The sequence below is a fragment of the Psittacula echo genome (assembly GCF_963264785.1).
Source record: "Psittacula echo genome assembly, chromosome: 2".
NCBI classification, from domain to species: Eukaryota; Metazoa; Chordata; class Aves; order Psittaciformes; family Psittacidae; genus Psittacula; species Psittacula echo.
The window spans coordinates 126451375-126477953 of NC_137737.1; the positions used below are offsets into that span (position 1 = coordinate 126451375).

A 26579-nucleotide genomic window follows, 5' to 3' on the forward strand; every position below is an offset into this window, starting at 1 on the left:
GTTACATCCTCATGTTTGTTCTATTTGTGTACATACTCTATCAGATGAAATATGTGGTGTGCTACAGCAAATGGCAGGAACACAGATAATACTCTAACTTGTATACATAAGATGAATAACATCCTCTAATATGTGTACAAAACATGAAAGTAATAGGACACTTGAAAGACTACAAGTTGACCTCTAAACTGCTTAAATAGGATATTTCAGTGTCTGGCAGCACGTCTTTTTTAAGACTGATGCAAGCTAAACATAAAATGTTCACAGTGAACAGCCATCTGAAAGGACTTAAACCACCCATTTATTCTTTGCAGTTGTTGCACACTTAAGACAGACTCAGACTATGCACTAGTTGAAGTAAGTTAATCAGCCAGACTTTTCTTGCGAAATCCGCTGTGATACCTTTGTACAATATTAGGGTAACATGAAGAAATCAAGGCACCACAGATCAGGCATACTCCACGACAAATGGTAATACCACTGCAACATCTGATGGTTCCCAAAAAGTTTACGTTTCAAAAAATGATGAAAATATTAGCATTTCTTTAATTTAAAATGAGAACTAAGGCTAATAAGTAAAGGATAACCCCAGGACAAAACCAAGGCCTGTGGAGATACACGTCATAAGGGCAACTATATTGCACATAATTTTGTTTTCAAAGAACTACCCCTAGAGACAAGCGGTTCTTTTATTTGCTTTTCTGAGGCAGAAAGATTGGATTTTTAGTTACGTAAGCCTCAGATGAATCTGGAACACTGATGGGAACCAACTATAATTGCTGATACACTGTTTTCATCTATAAGATTTCAGGTAGGTGGAAAGCAGTGCATAAGGAGCAGGACCAAAAATATACAGAAACAGAAATTCAAAATAATATGCCAATACATAACAGCCTATGATTTTTACCCAGACTTTTTGGAAAGTACTTAAAATAGCTTGCACTTGTAATAACCCCAATTTATAACATTATATAACCCCAATACATAACATTAAGTTAAGCATGCTATATTCTGTTACTCAAGTATATTTGAAAAAAAAAAAAAGTAAAGTCATCTTACCTGTGCTGCTGTTGCCTAAAGTTCCTTGATTCCCTACCATCCCTTCATTCCTGCCCATCAGTCCTGGCTGAGGTATCACTGAATAGGGGCTGCTCGTTCTTATGGGTGGGAAAGTTCCTGCACCTGTTGGGTTCTGCAGTGTGATGTCAAGTGGTAAGTTCTGGTTTGGTAATAACCTGCCCAGTTGCCCTGCTCGTGGGTTATTAAAAGCTAGACAGGAGGAGCAAAGAAAAAAAGCAAAGTTACAAGAATGGAAACTTGTTAAAGAAAAAAAGAACCCAAACATACTTGAAGCTCTTAGGTTGAGCTATTTAATGCTGGATGATTTACCCACTCTATTATATCTGTCTGAGAAACATCCCTTGACATTTTTATGTAAATTTCAAAATGGAACATTCTGACACTAAAACAGATATAACATAGATTTTTAAAACTTTAAACGATGCAATTTAACTGACAGAAGAGCCAGTACAGCAAAATATACCATTATGTGATATGCATACTAGTGCCAGCTAATCTTATACCTAGTAGGACTGTAATTGCATGCAGATGTCATCCTGCAGCAGATTGTTAGGAATTATCTCTATTTTGAAGTTTTCCAGCATAAGCTGTGCCCCTGAAGAAGTTATCAAATTTAAGGACAGACTGAGTCTCTATCGGATCCTGTAACCCTATTTCTACATCTCCCTCTTTTTTTTTTTTTTTTTTTTTTTTTTTTTTTTACAATAAAAATAAATACTGCAATGATTCAGCAATAACAAGTAAGTGGTACGGAATTAGAGCCGTGCCACCATAATATTCCGGTAAACAGAACCGTACATGATGGCTACTGTCACCTTTATATAACTATTTTCTTCTCTTGAAGTGTTTCGTGCTCTTAAAATCAGCTTCTACAAAGAAAACTGCACAGTCTGTCAGAACAGTGAGCTTCAGACCATGAGTGGCAAGCACCTCACTCTGTGGTCTTTGGGCAATGTTCCAATGTACGAAAGCATCCCCTATGTGCACAACTAGTTCTCAAACATGAATCAAACCCTGACCTTGTACCTATGATTCCATTTCCAAATCATACCAACAAGATACACAGAAGTAAATTAAGTATTTTTGTGAAATTATTATTTGCAATACTTCCTGATAGCTTAGGCTAGGAGAGTGTCTGATATAACAGCATCCTTTTCATATTCACCACATTACAAAGAAGTTAAAAGAAATTCTGTCTTATTTTAGATCAAAGTTCCGATACTTTCAAAATTGATAACCCAGACGAGGTTTACTAAGCTTTGTAAAAAGTACAGAAACATCTTATTACAAACGTCTCTGCTTTTCTTCTTATTTTATAAAACCGGACTACAAGAACTCACTGTATTTATTTATTTATTTTTAATTTAAGTTCTCTGCCTGGCGAATTTGCTTATATGCATGTATACGAAATATATCACATCACATACACCTAACCATGAAATTAAGATTTTGTCTTGGATATCTGTTGAAACAAGCAAAAAAACCTTAGGAGACAAAAAATTACTTTCCCAAGCTGAGAGGCATAATAAAGTCTAAGGATTGAACCAAAACTGAGCTTCAGTGACGGTTTCAGAACAGTTTGCCCCAGAAGTTTAAAAAAAATCACATAGAGGAGTAAATTATCATATGGGTATTTTTTGCCAGCACCCACTGATCCTACAAAAAGGAAAGCTGGAAATGCAGCACAAAAACAAACACCACAATTGATGAGATGTGTTGGTCTGCTCTTGGTCAGGATGGGACATGTAAAAATAGTTCTATATATTAACAGATAAAAATATTTTAAGCATTTTCATGTAAAACCTATAAAATGAAAGTTGGTTATTTCTTCAGAAAAAAAAAAAATTAAACTCCATAAACCTCTTTTGGAATTATGTCTTACGTGACATTCATTTTACATTGCTTTTCTGTGAGCATGTGAAAAGCCACTCACTATTTCTGTGCACCTGTTTTCTGTATGCTCTTCTACTGAAAACAAGGCAGAAGTTCCCAAGGGGAATAAAGCATAGATACAAGACTAAGCTTTGGGAAAAAAAGTTTTAGTGTTTTAATTTACCTGGGAAACAGGATGCTGCTAACAGAACTGCTGCTAACCACACTGAGACAAGTCTCATTTACGATCATACTGTTACTGTACTGCCAGTAGCTGTGAAAGCAGATTTAAAACTGGCTTAACTCTGGAAAGCCAAAAGGCTACATACAGTGGAAGAAACCAGCAGATACTGCTTTAGAAAGAATATGCCAAAGATTTCAGGTGTACAGAGATTTTCTTCTGACTTATGTGCTGCTGCTGCTAGAACCCCCATACTCACAAAAATGAGTACATTAAATCACAGCATCTCTTTCTGAGCAACACTGATAACAAATGATAATTTAAGGATCTGTAGTGGTTTAAATATGAATTTAAACATTAATATTTGCTATTAACAGTAATACCAATATTTATTTAAACATTGCTAAGTAATAATTTGAGTTCATTTGAAAGTGACATAGTGTTATTTTAATATCAACAGAATTGCTAAATATATTATCTAAGCCCTATGTTTTATTAGAAAAACACCAGCGTACATTTGAGAAAGTAAATAGCTGCTGCCATTCTAGCCAACAGGAGAAAAAAATGAAGCAGTGGCTTTTTATGCTTCAACATTCATAGCTGGTAAGACTACTGTTTTGCTTGTTTTCCATTATTCTATGGTGGTAGACCAACATTTCAACGCTGATTTGTAAGTTAATTCATAAAGTTAACAAACACTATCAGTTTGAAGTGACTCAAAAGCCACATTTTCAAATTAAACTCGGGCATTCCTCTTAATCATATGCCTTTCTATTAATCTTGTGGGTTTAGAAGATGACTCTCCTTCACACTTAGAAAAGTCTCTCTTCTCCCTTTTACTGAAAGAGCTGCTGGAAATAAGATCTGCATCTGAATGCACATGTTCTCCATGCCAATGTCCTCATAACAGCAGCACCACCTATAACCACAGCAGGGGACATTTCATTTAGTTTGAGGGTACCCCTTTAAACTCCTCAGAGGGCTTCCAGGATGCTGCTGTGTGAATTAGACATAACCTCCCCTTGTGTTATGAAATGGGATGACCGCAGATGGCGCTATGTCATCACGCAAGACCAGACCAGGAAAAGGAGCTGCCCGGTTCCTCCCCAGGCAACCCATGGGCACCCCGATCGCTGCTTTGGGGGTTCACAAGCTTGATGACACATGCGAGGAAGGTGGACTCACTGCTCTGTGAAATCCTCATTGCTGGTTTCTGGGTGGCCACAGCCGCACCAGGGCTGCTGTCACTGGTGAGCTGCATGAGGTCATTGATGATGGCTTGCTTGTCGACCGAGCCTGCTGGAGCGCCTGGGCGGCTATCTGGGAAAAGCTGCGGTAACTGGCTGTTCTGCAGGTCATCCAGAATTTCCTCCAAGTTATCCAGTTCACTGCCTGGCTGCAATTAAAAAAACACAGACCCATAGTACACATTGCTGCTCGCCTGCTGTTGGCGTCCTGCTCGTGCTGAGCCAGGCAGCTCGCAACCATTACACCTGCACTGGCTTCGGAGGTTTCCTGCAAGAAGCCTGATGGTGAGGCAGCTCACAAAGTTGTTGGAAAGGGACTGTGTAGGCTCCCCAGGGCTCATCTGCCTTGCGTTAGGGAAGTGCAGTGTGGCACTGGCACCCCTTTCCTGACACCCTAGCATCAGGTTATATAAATCCATGTGATCTGTATCCTTTGGGCAAAGGGGAGATGATCCTATGCACTCTGTGATCAGCGCAGACAGCAGGGCTAATCTGGTACGGACAGAGATCCAACAGTGATGAAATGGGGGTTTATGTAGGTATAACCAATATTCCTTTCAGCACTGTTGTATTTCTAGTCTCTTTATGACTTGATTGAAAGCATATGATGGAAAAGTTGCTTCATGGCTAAAACAATTCCCCATACACATTTTCTTTGTTACATTCAAAGCTTTAACACTGAATAACTCTATATAAGTTAACTGGCAAGAAATAGACATTTAAATTAAATTCTATAAATTACAACCTGTCAACTAGTAACTAGATTTAGGAATTTATTTTGCTTGCGACTTCCCAAATCATTGAAAATAACTTCTCTATGATAAGAAAAGAAAATAAAAAAAAAAAAAAAAGAGAAATCTAGTTATATTCAATTCAGTAAAGACTGTCATGAAGTAAAGATAAGGAAACAATTAAGTTCATCCTACACTAAACACTGACCTGCGTGTTTTCCTTAAAAATGTTGATTTTCACCTCCTTTTTTTGTCAGATTGTTTTTCTATAAGCCCTCAGAATCTTTTCCTGACTGAAACCTGGAAATTCCACAAGTATATTCTCCAATCCTAAATCTTTAATGGGATAAAACTCTTTTGGGTAATAATTTCCAACAGGGAGTCCAGTCTTAGTTACCACCAGGTTACACAGGAAACATTTCATGACAGTATTTATAATATAAAAGCTACTCAAAATCAATGCCTGCATTAAGAAATGTGCAATCATGGAAGAGAGGCAGAGAATGAGCAGCCAGCCATAAAGGATGGGGAACTGAGGACACCACAAACATGCACACAACTGAAATACAATTCTTCCTGTGTTTTTCTGTCCTTGTTACTTATTGAGAGCAAGCTTACACCGCAGAGCACAGGATAACATAGAGACACCTGAGATGGCTTTAACCTACCTACTGAGGCTCTCTCAGCCTTGCTAGGAAGCACTGCACATTAGTCTGTACTAAACTCTTGCTGCCACAGCTAACCTGCTCCTGGGGACGCCCAGCTATTTTATTCTAAGGTAGCCAAGATGCCTCAAGGTTACATCTCTACATACCTTTTTTGGATGACTGACTGCAGACAAACACAGTATTACTCTTTACTCCTTCCACATCACCTAGTCTTACAGATCAGAATGCACAGTGCAAAAGAGGAAGGAGTTTACTCTGTTAAAAGGCAGCATGTGGGCGATCTGGAGGCTGGTGTTATTGGCAAAATGGTAGAAAATCACAGAATCAGAGGGCTGGAAGAAATTTAAAGCCTCAAGGCAAAATCAGTGTATGCCATTGCCTACAGAAGTTCATATAGCTGCTTGTAAAGACATCCAGTGACAGAAAATCCACAGCTTCCCTGGGGGATTGGTTTCAGCACTCTGCCATCCCCATTATTCAAGTGGGTTTTTTTTTTATTTATGTCAATGCAAAAACTCCCTCAAAAACTCATTCTCAAAAATGTCCCTGAAATTTAGGCCCTTCCTCCCAGTTGCATTTTGAATTTGGAGAACAAATTGTGTTCCCCTTTTCTTTTTCTAACCTTTTCTGTATTTAAAACATATGCCTTTTTGGGTTTTAAGCTGAAGTTAATAAGCCATCTAAACTTCTTGAAATCTGTTCAGCATATAACCTGTTTTCTAAACCTCTCATTACTCTTGTTGCTCCTGTGGACTGTCTTCAGTTGACCCACACTTTTGCTGAAGTGCTGTGTCCATAACAGGACTTAAGATAAAGCCTTACAACTGCTGAGTAAAGTGGAATACTTACACATAGTACACTCGGATGATGTACTCGCAGTACACTGTGATTTTTTTTTTAATTACATGACATTACTGACTCTCACTCATCTTGCGCTCACTATGATCCCTAGACACAGCTCTGAAAAAGTCCTATCTATTTGCAGACATTCAAGTATCACATGCAGCTTTACAGAGCATACGCTCTATTCTCCCATCAGGTCATTTAGGTTAACTAGAATACGGAGCAGCTGTAGATCAGAGAATAGTTTGGGTTGGAAGGGACCTTCAAAGATCATCTAGTCCAAACCCCCTGCAATGAACAGGGACATATTCAACTAGATCAGGTTGCCCAGAACTACATCCAGTCTGCACTAGGTCCTGCAGCACCTCCATTCTGACAGTGAATCCTTCAATAACTATCTTTCAATAACTATAAGGATTTCCAAAGTTTCCTAACCACTCACAACAGTTTCATCTTAACCAACATTTCTAACCTGCTTACAAGAATGCCATGTATAAGAGGGCCAAAGAGTAAGAGGGCCAAAGAGACTTACTCAAAACAAGACACATGGCATATGCTGCTTCTCTTACTCCAAAAAGTCTGCTACCCTCTTGCAAAAGGAAAATGGGTTGGTCCAACGTTACCTGCTCTTGACAAATCCCTCTGCTGACTTGCAGCCTTCAGGCACTTACATGCAGCTGGATGGACACAGCACACCAACAGAAAAGGTAGAGCCATCAAATGCGATTATAAGAAGCCTAAATAATTGTGTGGACAGGTGATAAGCAGATTCAAGAAGATACTCTGAGAGACAGTAATGAGCAATTTTTATAGGAGCCACATTTTCAGCACTAGGAGATCTGGTACAAGAAAAAAAAAAAAACAAAACAAAAAACCAACCAAAATACAAACCCAAAATAAAGCTGGAGAAGAACATATTGATCCAAGTGTGTCAGAAAACTGCACTCCCTAAGATGCTTTAAATTCCCCTCAGGAAGTGGCAAAGAAAGGCCAAATACAACAGATATATTATAACACAGTACCTAACCTTACCTTCCCTTTTTTTGCTTAACATAATCAATATCAAGTATTTCTTCTTTATTTTTTGATGAGGGTTCTCAACTGCTGCAAAAGCTCCAAGATGGATTTAAAATTAACACTAAGCTATAATGTTAGCTTAAGTCTTTCCAGACTCACCCTAAAATGGCACCATATGCAGAAACTAGCATTAAAATATTTACTTGGTTACTTTAATGGCATATTTCTTTTCTTTATATTCTGTATTTATTTTGTTAATGGTCTAAATTGAACTTTTTGTAAACAGAAGGCACACCTTAACCTCCCTGTAAAACAATTATTTGCCATGGATTATAAAAATAAAATATGCCTGATAAAGTGCCAGTCATCACAAGGAAGTTCTCATGCACATATTTTCACTACCTCTGAGCAATGCAATTACAACAATCTCCATAGAACTTGGACACCAAGTGCCAGAAAACATACGACAAATTATGCTTAGTAACAATTTTGCATTTGAAAAGTACCTACTTTCAAAATACTTATTTGTCATGTAGAGAAAGGCAGATTAAAGTGTTAATTGCTTACAGAGTTTTTTCAGCTCTACTGAAAAGCAGTTACTCCTCAACATGAAGTCTGGTTTACAAAAGTTGCTATGTTAAAGTCTAGTTTCCATGGATTGTAAAGGACTGGATAAGATCCTAAACTCTCTGGAGATCTCTTCCAACACAAGCAATGCCCATGGCTTGCACTAAGACCCTGTATTCCAAACTTCATACATGTATACATTTCCTTTAAAACCATGTGTGACAGCAGCACCTGGGATTTCTTCCTTACAACATGATGACTTTTGGTGGGGGCACAACTTGAAACTATACCTTGCCTTATATAAACCTCAAGTTTATTATTTACCTCTCTAGCATGGCCAAAGCATTTGACCATAAAAAATAATCAAATCCCTGCTCCAAACTGGCAATAAATTAAAGGATTATAAGAAGCAAAAAAACCATAAATCAGAGGGGGCATCCGTAAAGTCTTTTTGTCCCTGGTAACTGCAACAAACATGAAATTGGCTAGAAATCCTGTAATATTATCAGGCTAATCTTCTATTAACTTTTCGAAACAGAATTCTAATTGAAAGAGATTCAGAAAATTGAATCCCCATTTTAAGGTTTTGATAGAATTTCAAGAAGAAACCAATGGCCTTCATGAATTTAATGGAGTTTGAACATCAGGAAATAGGTTTTTGGAAGATGAGTGGTGTGTGTAAAGAGAGTATGTTAGTACGGGGAAGATAATGGTTTCCACATAAACCAAGAGGACACCAGAGTTGATAAAGTGTGTGAGGAATACTCAAACAATTTATGAGTTTTAGGACAAAAAGATACATGCTTAAGAGGACTTCTGGAGCAGCACTGGTGGAGATTGTGGCATTGCAAAGACCCTGTCAAACAAGCTGTCTATATTGTCTACTGGTTGAAAAAGAGGAGAGCACATTTAGAAGGATTATATTCCACACTATGCCAATTGCTTTCATAGAAAATAATCTACTTCATCTTTCTACTTCTTGGTTTCTTCATCTGTAATATGAATATAATATTCCATACCCAATTTTACAGAAGAAAATTTTGCAGTACAAAACAATGAATAAACAAAATGTTTCTTTAGCAAGATAATACCCGACATTGTTCAGTGCATGATATTTCTCTGACATCCCCCTACACTTTCACTCTCCTTCCCCTGAGTTGTTAGCTGGTCCTTGTCATATTTGGCCATCTGCTGACCTCTACAAGCGCAACTCCCAACCAGCATCACCATGAGGTGGCTGCAGCCAGAAGCACAATGGGGTTTTTTTGAGGGGCAGCAGAAGCAGCAGTGCGCAGGGAAGGAAGGTGCAGCATGAATTCCCACCATGCAGCCCTGCAGTAGCTGGTGGGCTGGCAGGGAGAGTGGGAGAAGGCAAGGCTTACTGCTGAGGGAACACCCTACAAAACAGATCTGTAGCAAATCAGGACTTGTGTTCCCACTGCCTTCCCTTTTAATAGTGGAGAATAGTATGAGCACTTGTGGTGCTTGATACCAACAGTCCTACTACTGCTGGTGCTATAGGAAGAGCTCTGCTGAGCCTCCTGAGCAGCTCTCTTTCACCCTCTCCCCCACCGCTGCCTTAACGGGAATAGCAATCAGCCCAATAAAGCTTGATAACCATCGTCCCACCAAGGAAGGGAAAAAGGTACAGTGGCACTGGAAATATCTCTGCCATTTGAGAAAGGCTTCCTGTCAGTTGCTGCTCTCTGCAGAAGTATATGTTTAAACACACTACCTAGAAGAAGGCTATTTTTAGTATAGTGGCGCACTTCAAAGCATTTCCTGCTCAGAAAGTCAGACCAAAAGTAAAAGGAGAAAATGTAATGGCTCTGCCACCTCCCAGCACCCTGATCCCCCTTGCAGAGGCCATCGCACTGCCACTCCGCTGCAGTTTCCAGAGAAACTGCACACTTTAGTGACTAATTACTTAAAAGTACAACATTCCTCAGGGAAAAGAAGTTTTAAATAAACCTGCAAAATAGGTAACAAGCACATGGCTAATTTTTACATACGGAAGAAGGAGGGGGGAAGGATGCAGGAGGATGGAAGAATTTAGCACAAGAATCTGTGTTCTAGTCTCGTACTAAATAGTTCCAGCTTTGATCTAAATTTAGGCAATGAGCACTTCCTGTGGGAGACCATCTTCCAAAGCTGAAGAGTTTTTGATGCTAAATATTTTCACTGATTTTATAATTGAGGTAAAGTGGTTATTTGTGTAAAGGCCTCGCCTTCAGCTAGATAAACGCTTACATTATTTTATATTCCCCACCACTTCCTCTGTTACTCCACACTGGACTTCTGTTTACTCAGCTCCAGGTTTCATTACATTTTAAGTAGGTTTTAAAACTATTTACAACCAACAGGAGCAACAAAAGCGCTTCAGTCATTATCCAGCAGCCTTCCATCACAGCTGTGGGACTGTCTTCTCCTTAACTCAGTGCTGAGGAAGCCTAAGCACTTCAGCACTTCAGCCCTTACCGCTTTATCATAACTCCTGCACTGCTTTGTGGTTTTCTGAACAGCCTCAACTCCTGGACCTTCCTGCATCTCTGGTTCCCTCTTTCCTGGGAGATAATCTCCGCCTTCAAATTGTAAGAAAAGGCAATACATCCACAGTCCATACTCCAACCCACTCAAATCCCTTCCCTGAACTCAGAAACATGAAGCCTAAAAATAAAAGGTGAATAGACTATTCACTTTACAAAGTTCATAATACTGAGGGCCTGATTTTTTAATGCTTGAGGTTGGCAATGCTTGGAGACACTCCAGTCTCTTTCTTTAAAGTTAGTCTTATAGTTACATGTTCACACTTAGGGTGAGATGCAACTTGCCTATCTTTAGTCATGAAAAAGTAAGGCAGCTAGTTTAAACTAGGACCTAGGCTACAGCTAGTCAATGGGAACATCTCACTTTCCCTATTTTAGATACACATGAGGATAAGAAAAAAACAACAACCCTGAAGTATTTTTCTATTTTTCCATTAACAATAAAAGGAGTTCTTAGGACTACCTTGGACTAGAGAACTAACTTCTAGAAGGGACAAAACCTGCTCTTTGTAAATGGGTCCACAAGCTAAGTGACTGCCTACTCCATAGAGATCATGACAGAGGAAATTTCAATTCTTTTAGAAATGTAATTCTTGGGGAATAAACCATCTGAAGGCCATAATTTTGGTCTACTTAGATGGACATAATTGTTTTTGCGATTACCAAAACTGAAGACTGAAGGACCCCTGCCTTCAATCCAGTATTGACTTCTGCGCATGTAGGATCTGAACTAGGAATTGAAATCTATTACATATTTTTGAAACAGCTTACTCTTGCCAGTTTAGCTGTGGATTTCTTGATAGCTGCGTTTTCCTAGCCTAACAAACCATGAGTCCTCCCTCTGCAGGCACTATTAAATAGCAGCTGCATTCAGAACTAAACTAACATTCACAGTTGAGGATAAATCCCTGTAGAAATTAGTGTAATTTGGCTCAGTTTCCCCCTAAAGCATGGGGAGGACTGAAAACCACAATTGCTCCTACATAATGGCAATAGCTGTCAAATTCCGTTGAAACAAAAGTAGTGAAGTAACCTTAGGAGATGCCTGGATAACTGAGATTTTAACAATGCTTCATCCACAGTGTAGTGGCATGTTTGGCCTCTATGTTTTGTGGTTATAACCACTGTTGAAAGAACTATCTGCTGGTTAGAGACTGCTGAAAAGGCAAAGAAAAAAAAAATCCAGTGCTGTGACTAGGGCTAAGAAAATGTTATCCATCCCTCCCCTCAGTCTCAAAATACAAAATATAAAAAATTATATATTTACACATACACAGTAATGGACATTCAACAGATTCACAGAAATAAACAAGCTTAAACCCAGTCCACACATTAAAAATACACAATATTTTAAAAGTGAAGGATATGCCTGTGAATGAGGGAGTCATGAACATTTGCAGTGTAAGATCTGATTATGATTTACAAACTAAGGCTTCATGCACAAGGCACTGTCTAGGGATTAATGACCAGCTGGGAGAGTTGATAGTGTAGGACAAAGCTAAGGATCATTAACTCCAGCTAGTTATAAACTCCCTTAGAAAAGAAAATGCCTTAAACTAAAATTGATATTGTAATTACCCATTTTATAAATAAAATAAACAGTAATATTGAAGCAGCAAATTGCTTTTGCTGTGTCTCTTTTTCCTGCAAAGATCTGAAAACTGGAGCATTCTGGGTGATGTGAACCTGCTTTTAGAAAGTAAATTCTTCATGAAAGCCAGTGAAAGAATACTTTTTAGCATAGGTCCTGACAACATACAGCTTATTAGTAAGCTGGGCAGCAGAGCAACATGAAGTCACACAGAACACAAAGAAATTTTGAATGTAAAATTCAATGTAGATAACCTTGCACAGGGAGAAATGATCTCTGCACTTAACAATAAATCATCCATAGGAACTTGGGGTTGAATATAAAATGTTTTTAAGTAAAAAGAAAAAAATTACAACAAAACCTGTGGGAATTTATTTGCCTTGATTTTAATTTGCAGGTCAAGCACAGCACAAAGATCAGTAACACAAAGTTGGTATCGATTCTTTGAAACAACTCCCGTCCTTGAGCATGCACCTGCCTTCCATTGGAGAAGTGTAGTTGCTATGCTAGGCTAGGTCAGGAGCCCATCTAGCCCACAGCAGTTCAACAACAGCCTATAGGAAAAGCTGTCAGTAAGAGAGCATTAATCAAAGTATTTTCTCCTTCTCTGACTACCATCTGGGAAAGGTTCCCCAGTGTTCAGTCCCTGCGTAATCCATCTCCCAGGAAGATTCTGTTCTTTTAAACAGAGTGATTATCACAACTTAGTAACACCAACTGGGAAACTGAGTGAAGACTGGATTTCAAAAGACAGGTAACAGCCTACTGGAGTGTCAAGAAATTACTCTCACAGGCTGTCAGATGGCAGGAATGCAGGTTTAGAACATCTCACACGTAATGCAAAGATTTGCTTACCTGTTCATTAGGCTCAAAGTTTATCTCTTCTTTTTCCGTTCTCATAGGTATTAACTTTGTGCTACCGGAAGGGTCTGCCTTACTGTCCAACCGCTCCAGTTTTGGGGGTATGTCTGGTAAACCAATATCTTTAGTATCATCTTTATCTAGCAAGTAGCGAAGTAGTGCATTATTATTCTTCTTAGGACTCGCTGGCTCCTGTTTAACAGTCATCTCTGAACCAGGAGCTGTGCTACTGGACTCCTGGCTCAGTTCTTTGCCTGTGGCCTCTGCTGTGAGCTTGGCCAGATCTACAGGAGAACTACTGTCCTGCAATAGTCTGTGCAAAATTTTATGCTTCTCCTTGAGCGAGGTTCCATGTGCCGAACTAGACCCAGGCAACCCTCCTGTGGAGTCCTTGCTAACATCTCCCATGGTACTGGACAAAGGCGAAGGCTCCATCTGATCCGATTTGGTGGTCAGCAATTGCAAGAGCTTTGTCTGGCTTTTTCCATCATGCAATTTATTCTGTCCATCAGGTCTCTCACCACTGACAACCGGTGGCATGTTGCTATCGCTATTATCTTTCTGTTCTCCTGAATGGCAGCTGCCCTCTGTTTGTCCAGTTGTACCTTCTGATTGCTCCCCATATAGTCCAAAGCAGTCTTTAGAGTCCAGGCTTCCCATCTTGCTTAGCTGGGGAGGATTCATATTCACAGGGGAATTTTGTAAATTTCCCATTTTCAGGTCAGGTGAAGCCAACGACGATCCCAGAGAAACACCATGGCCCTCGCTGAGGGCCTGAAGTGCGTTCAGGGAACTGTTGGTGTAGTTATGGCTATTTCCTGTGCTGCTGCAGACTCCCACGGGTGAATGTAAGCTCCCTGCAGGGGAGAACTGACTGGGTGGGATGCGAGGACTTCCTGCCACTCCAGGGCTCACACGATGCCTTGGGGAAAGCATAGAGTTTGGCTGCCCTGGGTTCATGCCAGGGCTACTTTGTGAGGGGCTATTCATTTTTAGTGCATAGTTACTACCCTGAGGAGTGGACGCTTGTATGCTCGACACATGGTTCATTCCCCCTGAACCACCAAACCTGCCTGCTGGCATGCCCATTTGTTCCTTTGGGCCATTTATGGCAAAATTTATATTGCTACTGATGGTCATATCCTGACCTGGGTTCCCACTGCACATGGCCTGATGGGCAGGGCTGCTGGAGCTAATTGGGTTCAATATCTTCCCCATTCCTTGTCCAGTCAAATCCTGATTCATTCCACAGACATTCTGCTCTCTATGTGGCAAGGGGAAGAAAAACAACCCATTAGCTAAAATGATAGTGGCCAACTTGCAATTACCTTACAGAAAAAGAAGCAAAACCCCAAACCTCGCTTTAAAATAACACAACAAGCCTACAATTAAAAACAAATCAACAATTTGACAAAAGTGATATGCAACACTCAACATGGCTGCACATTAACAGAATGGTTTTTCAGTAGTTCATTAACAGATCAGTGGAAGAGTGGAAAACCAAAATTATACCTCATTTAAATGACAGTCATTAGAAATGCAGATAGGTTACAATTTCAGACTCCCTCCCTTTAATGTGTATCTCTTCTCTACAATTCAGCAAGAGCTAACTTCTAGAACTGACAGAAATCTCATCTGAAACATATGACCCAAACAAATCCATGTTTTACAAGACAGCTGTGGACAGCTGTTTGCTGGAGTTTTGAATTTCTGAGTTAGCCCCACCACAAGGCTGGAGTGGGCTATTTGCCCACCAAGTTCATAGTGAAAAGACAGTTGAAAAAGTCACATTTCTACACTGCCAGAGTATTTCGATACTGCTCCAAAACAGCATGTGAGCCAAGAGAACTACGGGATATTGCTTCAGAATGGGAACAGCCTGTTAGCAATCCAGTCTGGCACAGGCATTTAGGAAAAGAGAAAAACCACATATTTTAGAGATGTAAATTGTAAGACGGAGGAAATAGAGGAGACACACACACAGAAAAAGCTCTTGTGAGGGCACTTGATGGTCACTTCTCTTTTCCTCAGTAGATTGCAATTAGGTTATGGGAGGATGCAATATACTTTTTACTTCTGTGCTAAAACTTAAATCAGGAAAATCAGACATATTCCCAAATGCTAAAAGCTACAAAAGAGACAGAGTCAAGTAAAGTAGGAAGAAAAACCAATGAGATTTTGAGAAAAATCAAATCAACTCTGGACTTCCAAGAAAAAACAAATACTAAGAATAAACATTCTTCATATTTACTTTTGATGAGACAAAACCCATTCCGACTTGCACAGGATAAGTTCAGACAAATCTTTGCATTTTGCTAAGGCATGAAAAGTGAAAGAACTGAAGCATACAGAGTAGTGGAGCTTGTTACTCTGAATTTGTTACCTTAGGTGTAAAGGCAAAGGTGAACAACACTAACTATAAAGAGAGAGGTGAATTTTAAGAACGTTATTACAAATACAATAGTACCAGTGTTCTGCTGAAAAAAAACAACAACCCAAGTATATTGGCAAATACCATTTTTACCTTAGTGCTGCTTTTTTAAAATTTAAAATCTAGCACTTCATGAAATATCAAGTATATTCAGCAATCCAACGAAAACAAATTTCAGACAGCTTTTACTCAGTCATTTTCTAAATCTACCATCTCTGTAAAATGGTTTCAGTTTTAATTATGTTTACAGCTGGTTTGCTCCTTCCAAAAAAGTGATATTGTGGATACAGGGAAACAGCATTGTCAGTATAATCAGCAAATAAAACCTGAAACAAAATCTATTACAAATATACCAGGACATGCAACGACTTAATTCAAATTTTATTGAAGTTCTGAAGTCAGTGATTACTTGTCCTTGACTTCAAACATATTATTGCCTGTGCCTTTTTAAAGAAAGGCTAATAGTGGTGGCATTTCTCAGGACTGGACATATGAACGCCACTACTGCAGCCATCAGAAAAGACAAGGAATGGAGACAGACAAGGAGTTAAAATATGCATCTGCTTAAACTGCAGTTCTACTAATCATAACATTCTTTAAAGAAGACCCAGGCCCAACATATGACTGACTGTGAACTACAGGAATTTAATCCTTCAAAAGTTTTTTAGATTTAATTACACTTGGAAAGTTTCTTGTGTCAACTATGCAAAATACAGGAAATTAAAATACTCAAATTAAGAACATGAGATTAAAGGAAATTTTGTATGTTTAATGGAAGATTTTGATGTGAAAATCCAGCATGCCATTTTTAAGTCCTGAAATAACCTTATATCCTTTTCCTGCTGTAAGCACTGATTTCAAAAACTTACTTTGTTTTTATGCTATCAGTTCTAAGACAACTGAACATCTATCAGCCTTAAACAATCTATTTGCTTTGGCAGCTTTGTATTTTCCCTGTCCCTTTCCCTTTGCAGTGTGTGGATGTAATAAACTGCTCAAGATTACCTGTGAAGCATATGCAAGGAGATTACGAGCTGAGGTTCACTGGTCGTCTGAGAACGGATGAGCTTGCTTTTTGTTTGGGCAGAAACGATAGTGCCATCAGACAAAGAAAACCGGTAAACAGGACTAAATGCTAGTCCCTGCCTCAGCACTGCAAGCAAGCAAAAGAACAGAATTAAACTGATGAGAAACTACACAGGTAGCTTGGCTGCTCAACATCTGATGTTCTAAATCCACCAGCACTGGTACCACAGACACTGTATTAATTTAAAGAGCAAAACAAAACCAACCCAGAAGAATAAATAAATAGATGGAATGCATATAAAATAAAAGATCCCACCTACCATAGGGTGATCAAAAGAAAACTCGTAAGAAGTGACAACAGCAACAGAGACTACAAAATATAGAGTAATTCAGGAGTGGACCAAGAAGTCCTTGATGTCAAATATGTGTCTAACTCCTTTTGTTCCCCATACGTGTTTTTTCATCTGTATCATCTATATCACAATGATTAATATAAATGCCTTTAGTTTCTACATTATCTGTTTCCACTAGCCTGTATCTTTCCCTCCTTACTGCCTGCTGAAATTCTCTTGTAACAGTAACTTTCATTAATTTAAAAAGTACATAAATCTCTTACACGGGAAAGATCAGAAATAAGAAGAAGTGGAATAAGAAATCATTACTTTTTAAAGAACAAATACAACAATATACAGCTCAAGCAAATGATAAATACAATTATCTCAACCAAAAATAGGGCTGTGCTATTCTTCCCCAGTTTTGATATGTCTGCACTTCAGGTTTGAGGTTTACTTCACTGAACGTATTCTGCAGCCCTTAAGTTTTCAGTGTAAATCTGAACTTGAAAAAATTCAATTCTCTAACCTCTGCAGACCTCTATGACATTTCTTTAATTAAAAATTAAAATCATGTTACAGAAAAGCAAATCTCCAAACATTTATTCTACCATTCACTCTTTGTCACCAGTGAAACAAGTCTGAACATTTTCAATTCTTAGTCCAAAAGCTATCACATTAGGATTGCAGGTATGGCAGGAGGAAAATACTTATCTTCAGAACTTTCATATAATGGTTTAGGGAAAAAATAGGAATGAAGCACTACAAATACTTTTTCTTTTCCTATTTTTCCATATATACACATTTTCTGTGGTTTTGGTTTTCTTTCCTTCCCCCCCAATTAATAGTATCATCTGATCTGCATTTTATTGTTTGTTTTTTAATATTTCCTCTTGCAATGAAATGACATGGTTTTCCAAGTGTGGCGTTATTAGTCTCCTCTACAGAGCTAGCAGATTTTCAGCCTTGCAGAAATGGTGAGGATTGCTTGCCTTCCCTGTCCCCCCACTGTTACATATTGTTCTGCAAGGTTTTAAAGTATTATTTAGGCAGTGAGAAAACAGGAAGCACAATTTAAACAACCAGAAGGGGGTTTTCAGAGTAAAAATGTAAAGAAAAACAAAAAGCTACAACTGTGAAACAATACAAAGCAAAATTTCACTGTTAGGTGTGTCATTGTTTCAGTTTAACCTTTAGGCACCAGAAGGTCCGAAGCTCTTAACTTTAGCATATACCGCATCAGGAAATTCCAGGACTCAATGCCAACAGGATACAAGTGAAATCTCTACTTAAATCATTTTCCAAACTAATTCTTTAAGCAAACAAGAATGTTTCCGTATTCCTTTTCAGGAAATGCTATTTTTCTGACTGTGGCCAATAAAAACTTACCATATATTTTGCATTTTATACTGAGAGTTAATTTGAAAGTTTTGTTGTTTATCAAGCTAATGCTGGGGTCTGGTTTGGTTCTTTTTCCACACTGGAACTCTGAATTACATGTAGAAGGCCACTACTTTCTTTGCTGTTATTGTCAAACATAATGACTTAAAAAATGCAGGGGGCTCCTCAGTCAAGTACAAAGATGCTAAGACCCAAGATATGCCTTGTTTTTCTTCTCCATGCTGCAAAGCAGGGGAAGGAAATGTTTCAGCCATTACTCCTCTCTAGTGCTGGATCCTTTGCCACAAAGCAATTCCAGAGGTTTTTCCTCCTCCTCTTATCACTCACTCTTCACTTCTACAAGAAGTAAAGAGCCCCCTCATTTACACTAATTCTACAGTTTATATGATGATCCTAAGCCTCCCTTGCAAAATGATATAGTGTAAACTCCAAATCACATATATTTTTATCATTTCACAGATAACTTAGAGAGGACCCACTCAAACCTCAGCACTGGATGTAGGAGCTGCTAATTTGGCAGCGAATCATTTGAAGAGGTCTGAAGTAACAAGTGGCTGGATGCCATTAGAGAAACTCCTAAATTACCCTTGGCATAGACAAGTCTTACCTGAAAATGCTCTCTAAACCCCTAATTTAATTTCATTCCACCTTCTTCAGTTCTGTCTGAAATCACAGCATAAGGCTGTGAACTTTCAGCACTCCCACTGTACATAACCCAGAAGCTGTTATCACAGAATTTCTGTGCCCCCACATTCCCAAAATGAAACCTGAAGGTTTCATGAAAGCAGAACATATTAAAGAATATTTAACTAATGCTGCATGACTAAAGCTTTTTGTATGTGTGTGTACTTGGTGGAATAATTTGAGATTCCAGTTACAATTTAGTTTCCAAACCAGCATACCCGTTGACTAATGATCCTGGCAACTGTTTGCTACAGGCGAGCTGTAAACCCTGTTCTACAAACATGAACCCAAAGTATGATGCACTTGCACTGGAAATGTTCAGTTATTCCCAATTGGTTTTGAAAGGACTTTCCTGTGGACTATAAAAGGTTATTTGTTTTTAGTAATTTTGATCTGTGTCACTAGAATTATCAGTATTAGGCTTTTATGAGAAGATATATTCCCACACAGTCACTACTACAGAAATCTCATGGGGAACCTTTCACAGTGCAGGTACTCTCCTACATCTTACCTACCATAATCTTGACTGGTAGATATGCTTGTGGTGTATCCTGTAATACTTATCAGGTAGATACAGTACAACAATGTACGTTTCCAGATAGCATGAGTGCTGCATCACATAGTACGCATGCCGCAACACACAGAAACACTGTGTGTTTCTCACAGGAAATGTGGCAGCTAAAGTCCATTTTTGTAGAGAAAAGAAATACAGGTCAATGAACTGCCATGTGTGAGCTGAGGTTGTGAAGAATAATGAATAGTTAATGTTTTGATAAGGAACATGTAAGGGTCTTTCTTTCTAAAATTACTGCAACAATTTGAAGATTTAAAGTACCCTCCAATATGGCACAGTTATAAGAAGCAGGCTAAAACAAACAGGGAGAAAGGTACAAAACTTCTCTAGAGAGAGTCATTAGTCTGTCAAGCAAATCAGCTTGAAAAAAATACTGTCGGTAGCCCTTGATGGTTCCATGTAAACATAACAAAGAGAACACAACCAAGAGATACAAATGACAAACAGTTTAAATATAGAAAGTGCTAAAAATATGAATCCTAACCTTCCTGGTGATGCCTCTTGGCAAAAGATATTTCTCCCTCATGCTGTGAATGGAACCTCTGGATGCATCTTCTCACCAAATCCTCCCAGCCAGGTTTCATAGCTGCCCGCATGGTACTTGTGTCCAGTGAAGTTATTTTGCCTGATATTAGATAAAACATTTGTTACAGCAATTTCCCCTTTGAGATTAAAAAAACCCAAAACACAATGAAGATCTCCTATTTCACAATACCTTGTAGATCCTGGCGAGTAGTAAAGCTCTCTGATGAAGGAAGAAGTGGTCTTTCCTTCATTGGAGCTCTTCTTGCAACACAAATCAAGCAAGACTGCAAATCTTAAAGAAAAATGTTACTTCAGTAATTTGCACACAAGAGGAAGATTCTCTTTCCACAAAGAATGAAGAAATATTTTTTTAAAAAAGTACTTAAAATCTTTTTGGACCAAAAGAATAGATTTTGTGCCAACAAAAGGATAGGCAGAACTCAGTGGTTTTACATCTTCATTGTTTCACACAACATTAAACAACACAGGAGATGTGGATTTGTTTTCTTTTTTTAGAAGACAAATTATCAAGAACTCCACCACAGCCCATAATTACTGGCACATGTTTATGCATATACCTGTACAGCAACCACTCAGAAAATAAGTAATAAAAAGAATATACTGCATGCACAGAGAGCACATTTCTTAAACACTCACCATTTCATACCTTCTAAGCCACATTTCTTAAACATGCCCCAAATGCTTGCTGTCCCTTGAGAAAGCAGCTTCATAATAAACCATTTTTACTTATCTGAATAGTTAAAATACAATCTGAGGAAATTTACCTGCTGAAGTAGTAAATGGTAAAGGAAATGGTGAATCACAATTGTCTTCAAATTCTAAGAACTCGAAAAATTGCCCATTGAAACTTTCCTCCCAGTCAGCTACATTCTTCTTACAATTGCGGTGGTACAAAACTAGGACATTCCTTTAAGGTAAATGCAGTTTCTCTCAAATTCAGTTGTATTGTTTTAACAAATAGGTGCATGCAAGTGTATACACTTATAATCCCAGAGGAAAGTACACTTCTACGGTTAAATGAAAAAGGAAAATTCCTGAAAACTCTTCCATTTTTCAGGATTTTGAAGCCTCTTTATCAACTCTACCTCACTTTATCAACTGAACCAAAACTGCTGACCCACAACACCATGGAAAGAGAAAATACTAAGACAAATTGAATGCAGTAATTACCTTCACCATCTTCCTTGAATGAATTTGGTTGAGAAACAGCAAAGCACTGCATAGTTTCATATTTTTGATGTGCTTCCTGGTTATCATGGCCTTCTTCAGCATCAGCAAGAGGTTTTACCAGCATCCGACAATTAAAGGTATGGCTATTACGCCTAGGAGTGTCACCAGACCAAGATCCCCCGTTCACTAAGCAAAGTAAAGCAAAGATCACATAGTGAGATAAAACCTGGTAGCAAGCATTTCTGATGCTTATCCACAGGAAATTAATCAAGGTGTTTTGCAGACTGGTTGGGAAACAAGTTCATTTAACAACAATAACCTATTATTAATATTAGAGCCCAGAACAGCACATAACAAGGTAATTTATAAAACTAACAGATGTTAAGAACACTGTCAATTTGTTCATGTATCATGGGTTTTTTCAAGTGACTTTATAACAACATAGTAGAAAAGCAGAATGAAAGTCTAGGTATTGGTGTGTGTGGAAGTTATACAGTACAGTGAAAAGCCTACTGGATGGACAGTTGATTTGTATTCCTGGAAGAAATAAGGTGATATGTAGGATCTGCCCAGTCAATTTTAAAGTGGTTAATACATAAGAGACAGCAGCATTGTTTAAAAATCTGTGCCCAGATTAGAAATAGAAAGAAAAACTAATATGCATTTATAAACCCAGGAAGCTATACAACTGGGAATATATTAAAACATATAATCTCAGCTACAACAGAAAAGACCAAAGGGATCAGAATGACCTGGGTGCAGCAATGGATAGAACTGAAGCCTGACACAGTGCTTAAGGCAAGTAAAAAAGGAAACAAAATCCTGAGATGCACAAATATAGGTACTGGACATCAGAGTGAATTAATGTAACACCACATAAGGAAATAGGAAGGTCATATTTAAAAGACTCTTCACTTGCCCTCTTCAATCACGAAATGCAATAAAGGCAGTAATTTATGGGGTTTGGTCATTTACATTTTTGATTCTTCAGGGTTTAGAAGTAAAGTCATAAATGCTAAAGTGAAATGCATAATACTTTTTAAACTTCTGTAACTGAGGCACCCAGTATTGACTTTCTCTCTTTTTTTTTTTACCTCCTCCAAAAACCAATAACATTAAAACCAATGCTAATATGAATACAAAAATGGTTGCAATTAACAAAAACATTTTTGAAAGTCAAGGGTAAATACTGGATAAACTAAAAACATTGAAAACAAAATTCTAGCATAAGGAGTTTTCTAATTTTTCTTTTATATTCCTGCTATCTTGGGCCATTCTTAGCATAACCAGCCTACAGAGAACTATCAGAGTTCACATAGCTAATGCTGCCTTTTAGTGATTCACTCTGGAGATCCATCAAAAGTATCAGCTAACATAAGTTACTGAGAGTAATTTTAACAAATAAGAATCTGAAGAGAGCAGAGGATGCTTTTGAGAATAATATTAATCATTCATACAGCCTATATATACATTAAAAATAAATAGTGTATATGATGAAACTGTAAGTAGTGGAAGGACATTAGCTTAGGTTACTGAAATGCTGATTTATGAAATCAAAGTTAAATAAGTAATGGTATGTTATGAGGAAAAGATATATACCTAAAGATTTTGGCAGCAGGATTTTGACGAATTCATTGTGGTCCCCTACATGCAAGATGCTATATATGCTTGTGTTCATTAGCTCTTCTTGGTTGTACCTCAGGTACTGTGTCACATTCTCAGAAACAAACACAACATTACCTTCTGGGTTCACTACAAAGAAGAACCCATCTAGGGCCTAAAGGAAAAAAAAAAAAAAGGCACACAGGGAGAGAAAGAGAATGAAGGAGAGAAACACAATTAATATTTGTTATTAATAACAAAATAAACAGAAAGTAAATATTCCCTTCTGATGACATAGCTGAATCTTTCTGCATCCATCCCAGTTCTTATATTCTTGTCTGTAATAGCGAAAGACACATTTCAGACTGAACATCTAATCTCACTTATATCAAACCAGTGTAAAAGCACTGAAAGGTGCACACGTTGCAAAATCATGAAACCTGCACATGAAAACAAACCAAATCGCCCACCCCAAACAAACAAGAAGCAAAAATAATGGAAGAGGTTCCTATATATCTACCTGACTATGAAGTAAGAGACCTGGTCCAGAAGCTGGTTCTGCTAAACCTAGAGCCTGTTTGCTCCTCTGTGCAGCACAAGGAGACTGATTCCAGGAAAATACATTGCAAAATGGACATGCACAAGGCAAGAAAAACTGGGAGGAAGAAAGAGAGAGGCTTTTTCCCCACACCCAGCAGTGCATCTTCAGAGAAGTGATGCCCATGCAGCCAGGAACACAAGGAATTAAAAGAAGAGCAACAGGAGCTGAGAGGAGGCAATGAGCAGTGAAGCAGCTTTAGTCTACTCCCAGAACTGCTTTCATTTTTTCGTGTGACACCAGTTTAGTTCAGTCCACACACGATCCAGGGAACAGGAACCAGACTTTTACCTCTTCAACTCAGCTCCATGGTATTCCAAAGGACTTTAAAGTTTCTGTGAGGAAGTGCCTAAATGAATCAGTTTTGCTGACTGTTTTCCCCCCCTTATCTCTTGTGACAGTGGCAACCCAGCTGAAGCATTCTTTCCAAGATATCTGCTGTATGTTATCTGAAGCCTAAGCCAAATACTACAGTACTGCTACATGATGAGGATAAGCAAAAATTTCAGTATCAGTAAGAACTTCTCCTGCAAACTTCCTTAAGATGCAAGCATGACTGTGTATTGTAGAAGTACTTTAGAATACATCCCTCTTAGCTTTATGTTACATGAGCAAATAAAGGAGGATACATTTAAACATGAACACGAAAGTTTTTGGTCTAAGCATTCAATTAACAGTTAACCCATACAGACTTCGGCAGCTTTGCTTGATTTATTCACCTCTTGATGGATTGGTGAGAAATCCCTAGAACAACTGTTAGCTATTGCATCTCCAGGGACAGAAACAAGTCAGAAAAACTGGCAACCCATGATCCATTATGGCTTAATTAAAACTGAGTGGATCCATACTAAACCTGAACTCAGTTAACTCACTGCAGAACAGTCTAACAAGGAGGAGCTGCCATAACAAGTGTATACAGGCATATGGCATTTTTTGATAGACATTCAAACCTTGGCTGGGCTGGGACCTGAGCCACCTGCTCTAGTCAGAATTGCTTTCAGAGGGAGGTCCTTCCCTGGAGCTTCTGTTCATGATTTTGCTAAAGGGGAGGGATAGTGAAAGCCCAATAAGCAGAGTGGCTGAGCCAATGGTTGCCAAGTGCTTTGTTTGTTCTATTATTAAATTACAGAATAATAAACCCCACAAATAAATATGCAAGGATATACCTTTCCTGATTGCCTCTAAGATAAACTAGGTCTTTCTTTTTCCTCTGTTAATTGCCACAAATTCTAATCTCTAACTTTAGTTTTTTCCCATTGCCACCTTCTTGTTTCTGATCATTCTTGGTTCCTTCTCTAAATTCACTTTCTTTGGAGAGCTCCCTCCTTTCCACATACCTTCATAATATTCATGACATTTTCCTGCTGGCTAGTATTTATTTTAACCAGCAATGATTTAGAAGATTTAATTAATTGAGGCTCTAATACAATTTTCTATCACCATCTCTGCAAAGGATTAGTGTCTGAGACTGCATTTCAACACTGCTCAAAGCCAGTGAAAGCATGACCTCTTTGGTTAAGTCCTTTGTACATCATGACAGGTCCCTGTACCATCTGAGGATATAAAGAGCTGGACCAGAGAGAACTGAGTTAGCTGAAAACTAATGCAAGAAAAAAAAAGAGAAATTAAAAAAAATAATGCTAGCCACATCAGTCCCTGAGCTGGCCCATCATTGTGTTTAGAGCTGGCAGAAGGGTGTTCTGTGTTTAGATTGTATTTAGAGCTGGCAGAAGGGTGTGGGTTTGGCTGAACCACTCTGCTTGGCAGCAGTCAGCACTTACAACAGTTCAAAGGGATCGCAAAACCAAAGCCATAGCAGATGTTTATTGCAGTCCTAAGGAGAAAACTTTCAAAGGCGGGGATGGCAAGCAAGAGATGATGACAGTTACTGGCATCCCACAATAGCCTTCAGTTTTCCCTATTTCCTACTATGGCAACATATTTGGCAAGGAGATGCTCTATACTGCTACCTTACAGATGCTTCTTGGTTTGACCACAGAAGTGGTCATCTAAGCCTAGAGTAACACAGGGCCTTATATACTAATTTCCCATTTCCTTCTGTTCTGTTAATAAAATAATCTTGTAGGTAAGCACCTACAAGCTTTTGAGCAAGTTAATGCACCGAGCCACTTAAATATTTTAGAAGCTTCCACTTCTGCAATAATTCCTTAATTCTGCCCCAGATGTATGCCACCACAATAAGCAACTTATCTTCAGAGCTACTGGGACAATGGGGGAACAATTAATGGACAACATGCTGGAAGAGAAAACAAGATAATAGATATTATTTTAGACGATATACTGAAATGGGAAATAGATTTGTGTTTTTTGAGATGCTGTCAGCTCTCTCTTGACTGTGTTTTCATCCTTTCTCCCTATCTACTTTATGCTTTAACCAAGAAATATGTTAAAAATTCCTCAGGTGCAGCAGCTGCATGATGAATTTTACTTACTTTCTTCATTCAGCTGGAAACAGTATTTTGAGGATTCTTCAGTTTTAGTCTTTAATAAAACCAGACAATAATATTTTTAAACCAAATCAACTAATACACTGTTCATCAGGTTTTTGAAGAGGTTGTATAAAGGGGTTCGGTAAAGATGAAATAACTTAATTGCATTTCCTTAAGGAGATAAAGACACAAAGAAAGTATCTGTAGTCTTTTCACAGCAAACATACAGCAACTTTCAGTCCTTTTAAGTTTCTTGGTGCAAAAGGACTCTGGTTTATTAATTTAGTTCCACAATCTTTCATTGTTAATATGCAATGGTTTTACTGCAAAGGAAAACTAAATTAAATGGAATAACGGAACAGACGGGTGATTTTACATGTCATGTTTGCTGCAATAGCCAATCATACAAGATAAGCAGGGGAAAAAAACCCACCTTATCCTTATTTTCCCTCTGATTAAAACAGTTTCTTGCAATTAAATTAATAGAAAATTAGAGATAAATTTTAACATAGCAATGTAAGACATGAATGTTTAACTTTGTTTAATAGCAAACCCAACAAC

At 38.3% G+C, this 26579-nt stretch overlaps 1 protein-coding gene across 4 annotated transcripts in view; it reads right to left on the reverse strand.

Annotated features, from left to right (window-relative positions):
• Positions 1-26579, reverse strand: part of NCOA2 (nuclear receptor coactivator 2) — a 125540-nt gene that overhangs the window by 27885 nt on the left and 71076 nt on the right. For all 4 annotated transcript variants that reach the window (XM_080611027.1, XM_080611029.1, XM_080611026.1 and 1 more), the window contains exons 5-12: positions 22968-23145; positions 21369-21554; positions 20368-20469; positions 20137-20277; positions 16641-16788; positions 13199-14468; positions 4319-4529; positions 1060-1269 (exon numbers count right to left, since the gene is read on the reverse strand). In XM_080611027.1, coding sequence (XP_080467153.1) covers positions 1060-1269; positions 4319-4529; positions 13199-14468; positions 16641-16788; positions 20137-20277; positions 20368-20469; positions 21369-21554; positions 22968-23145 — 2446 coding nt within the window. The remainder of the gene's footprint in view (positions 1-1059; positions 1270-4318; positions 4530-13198; positions 14469-16640; positions 16789-20136; positions 20278-20367; positions 20470-21368; positions 21555-22967; positions 23146-26579) is intronic.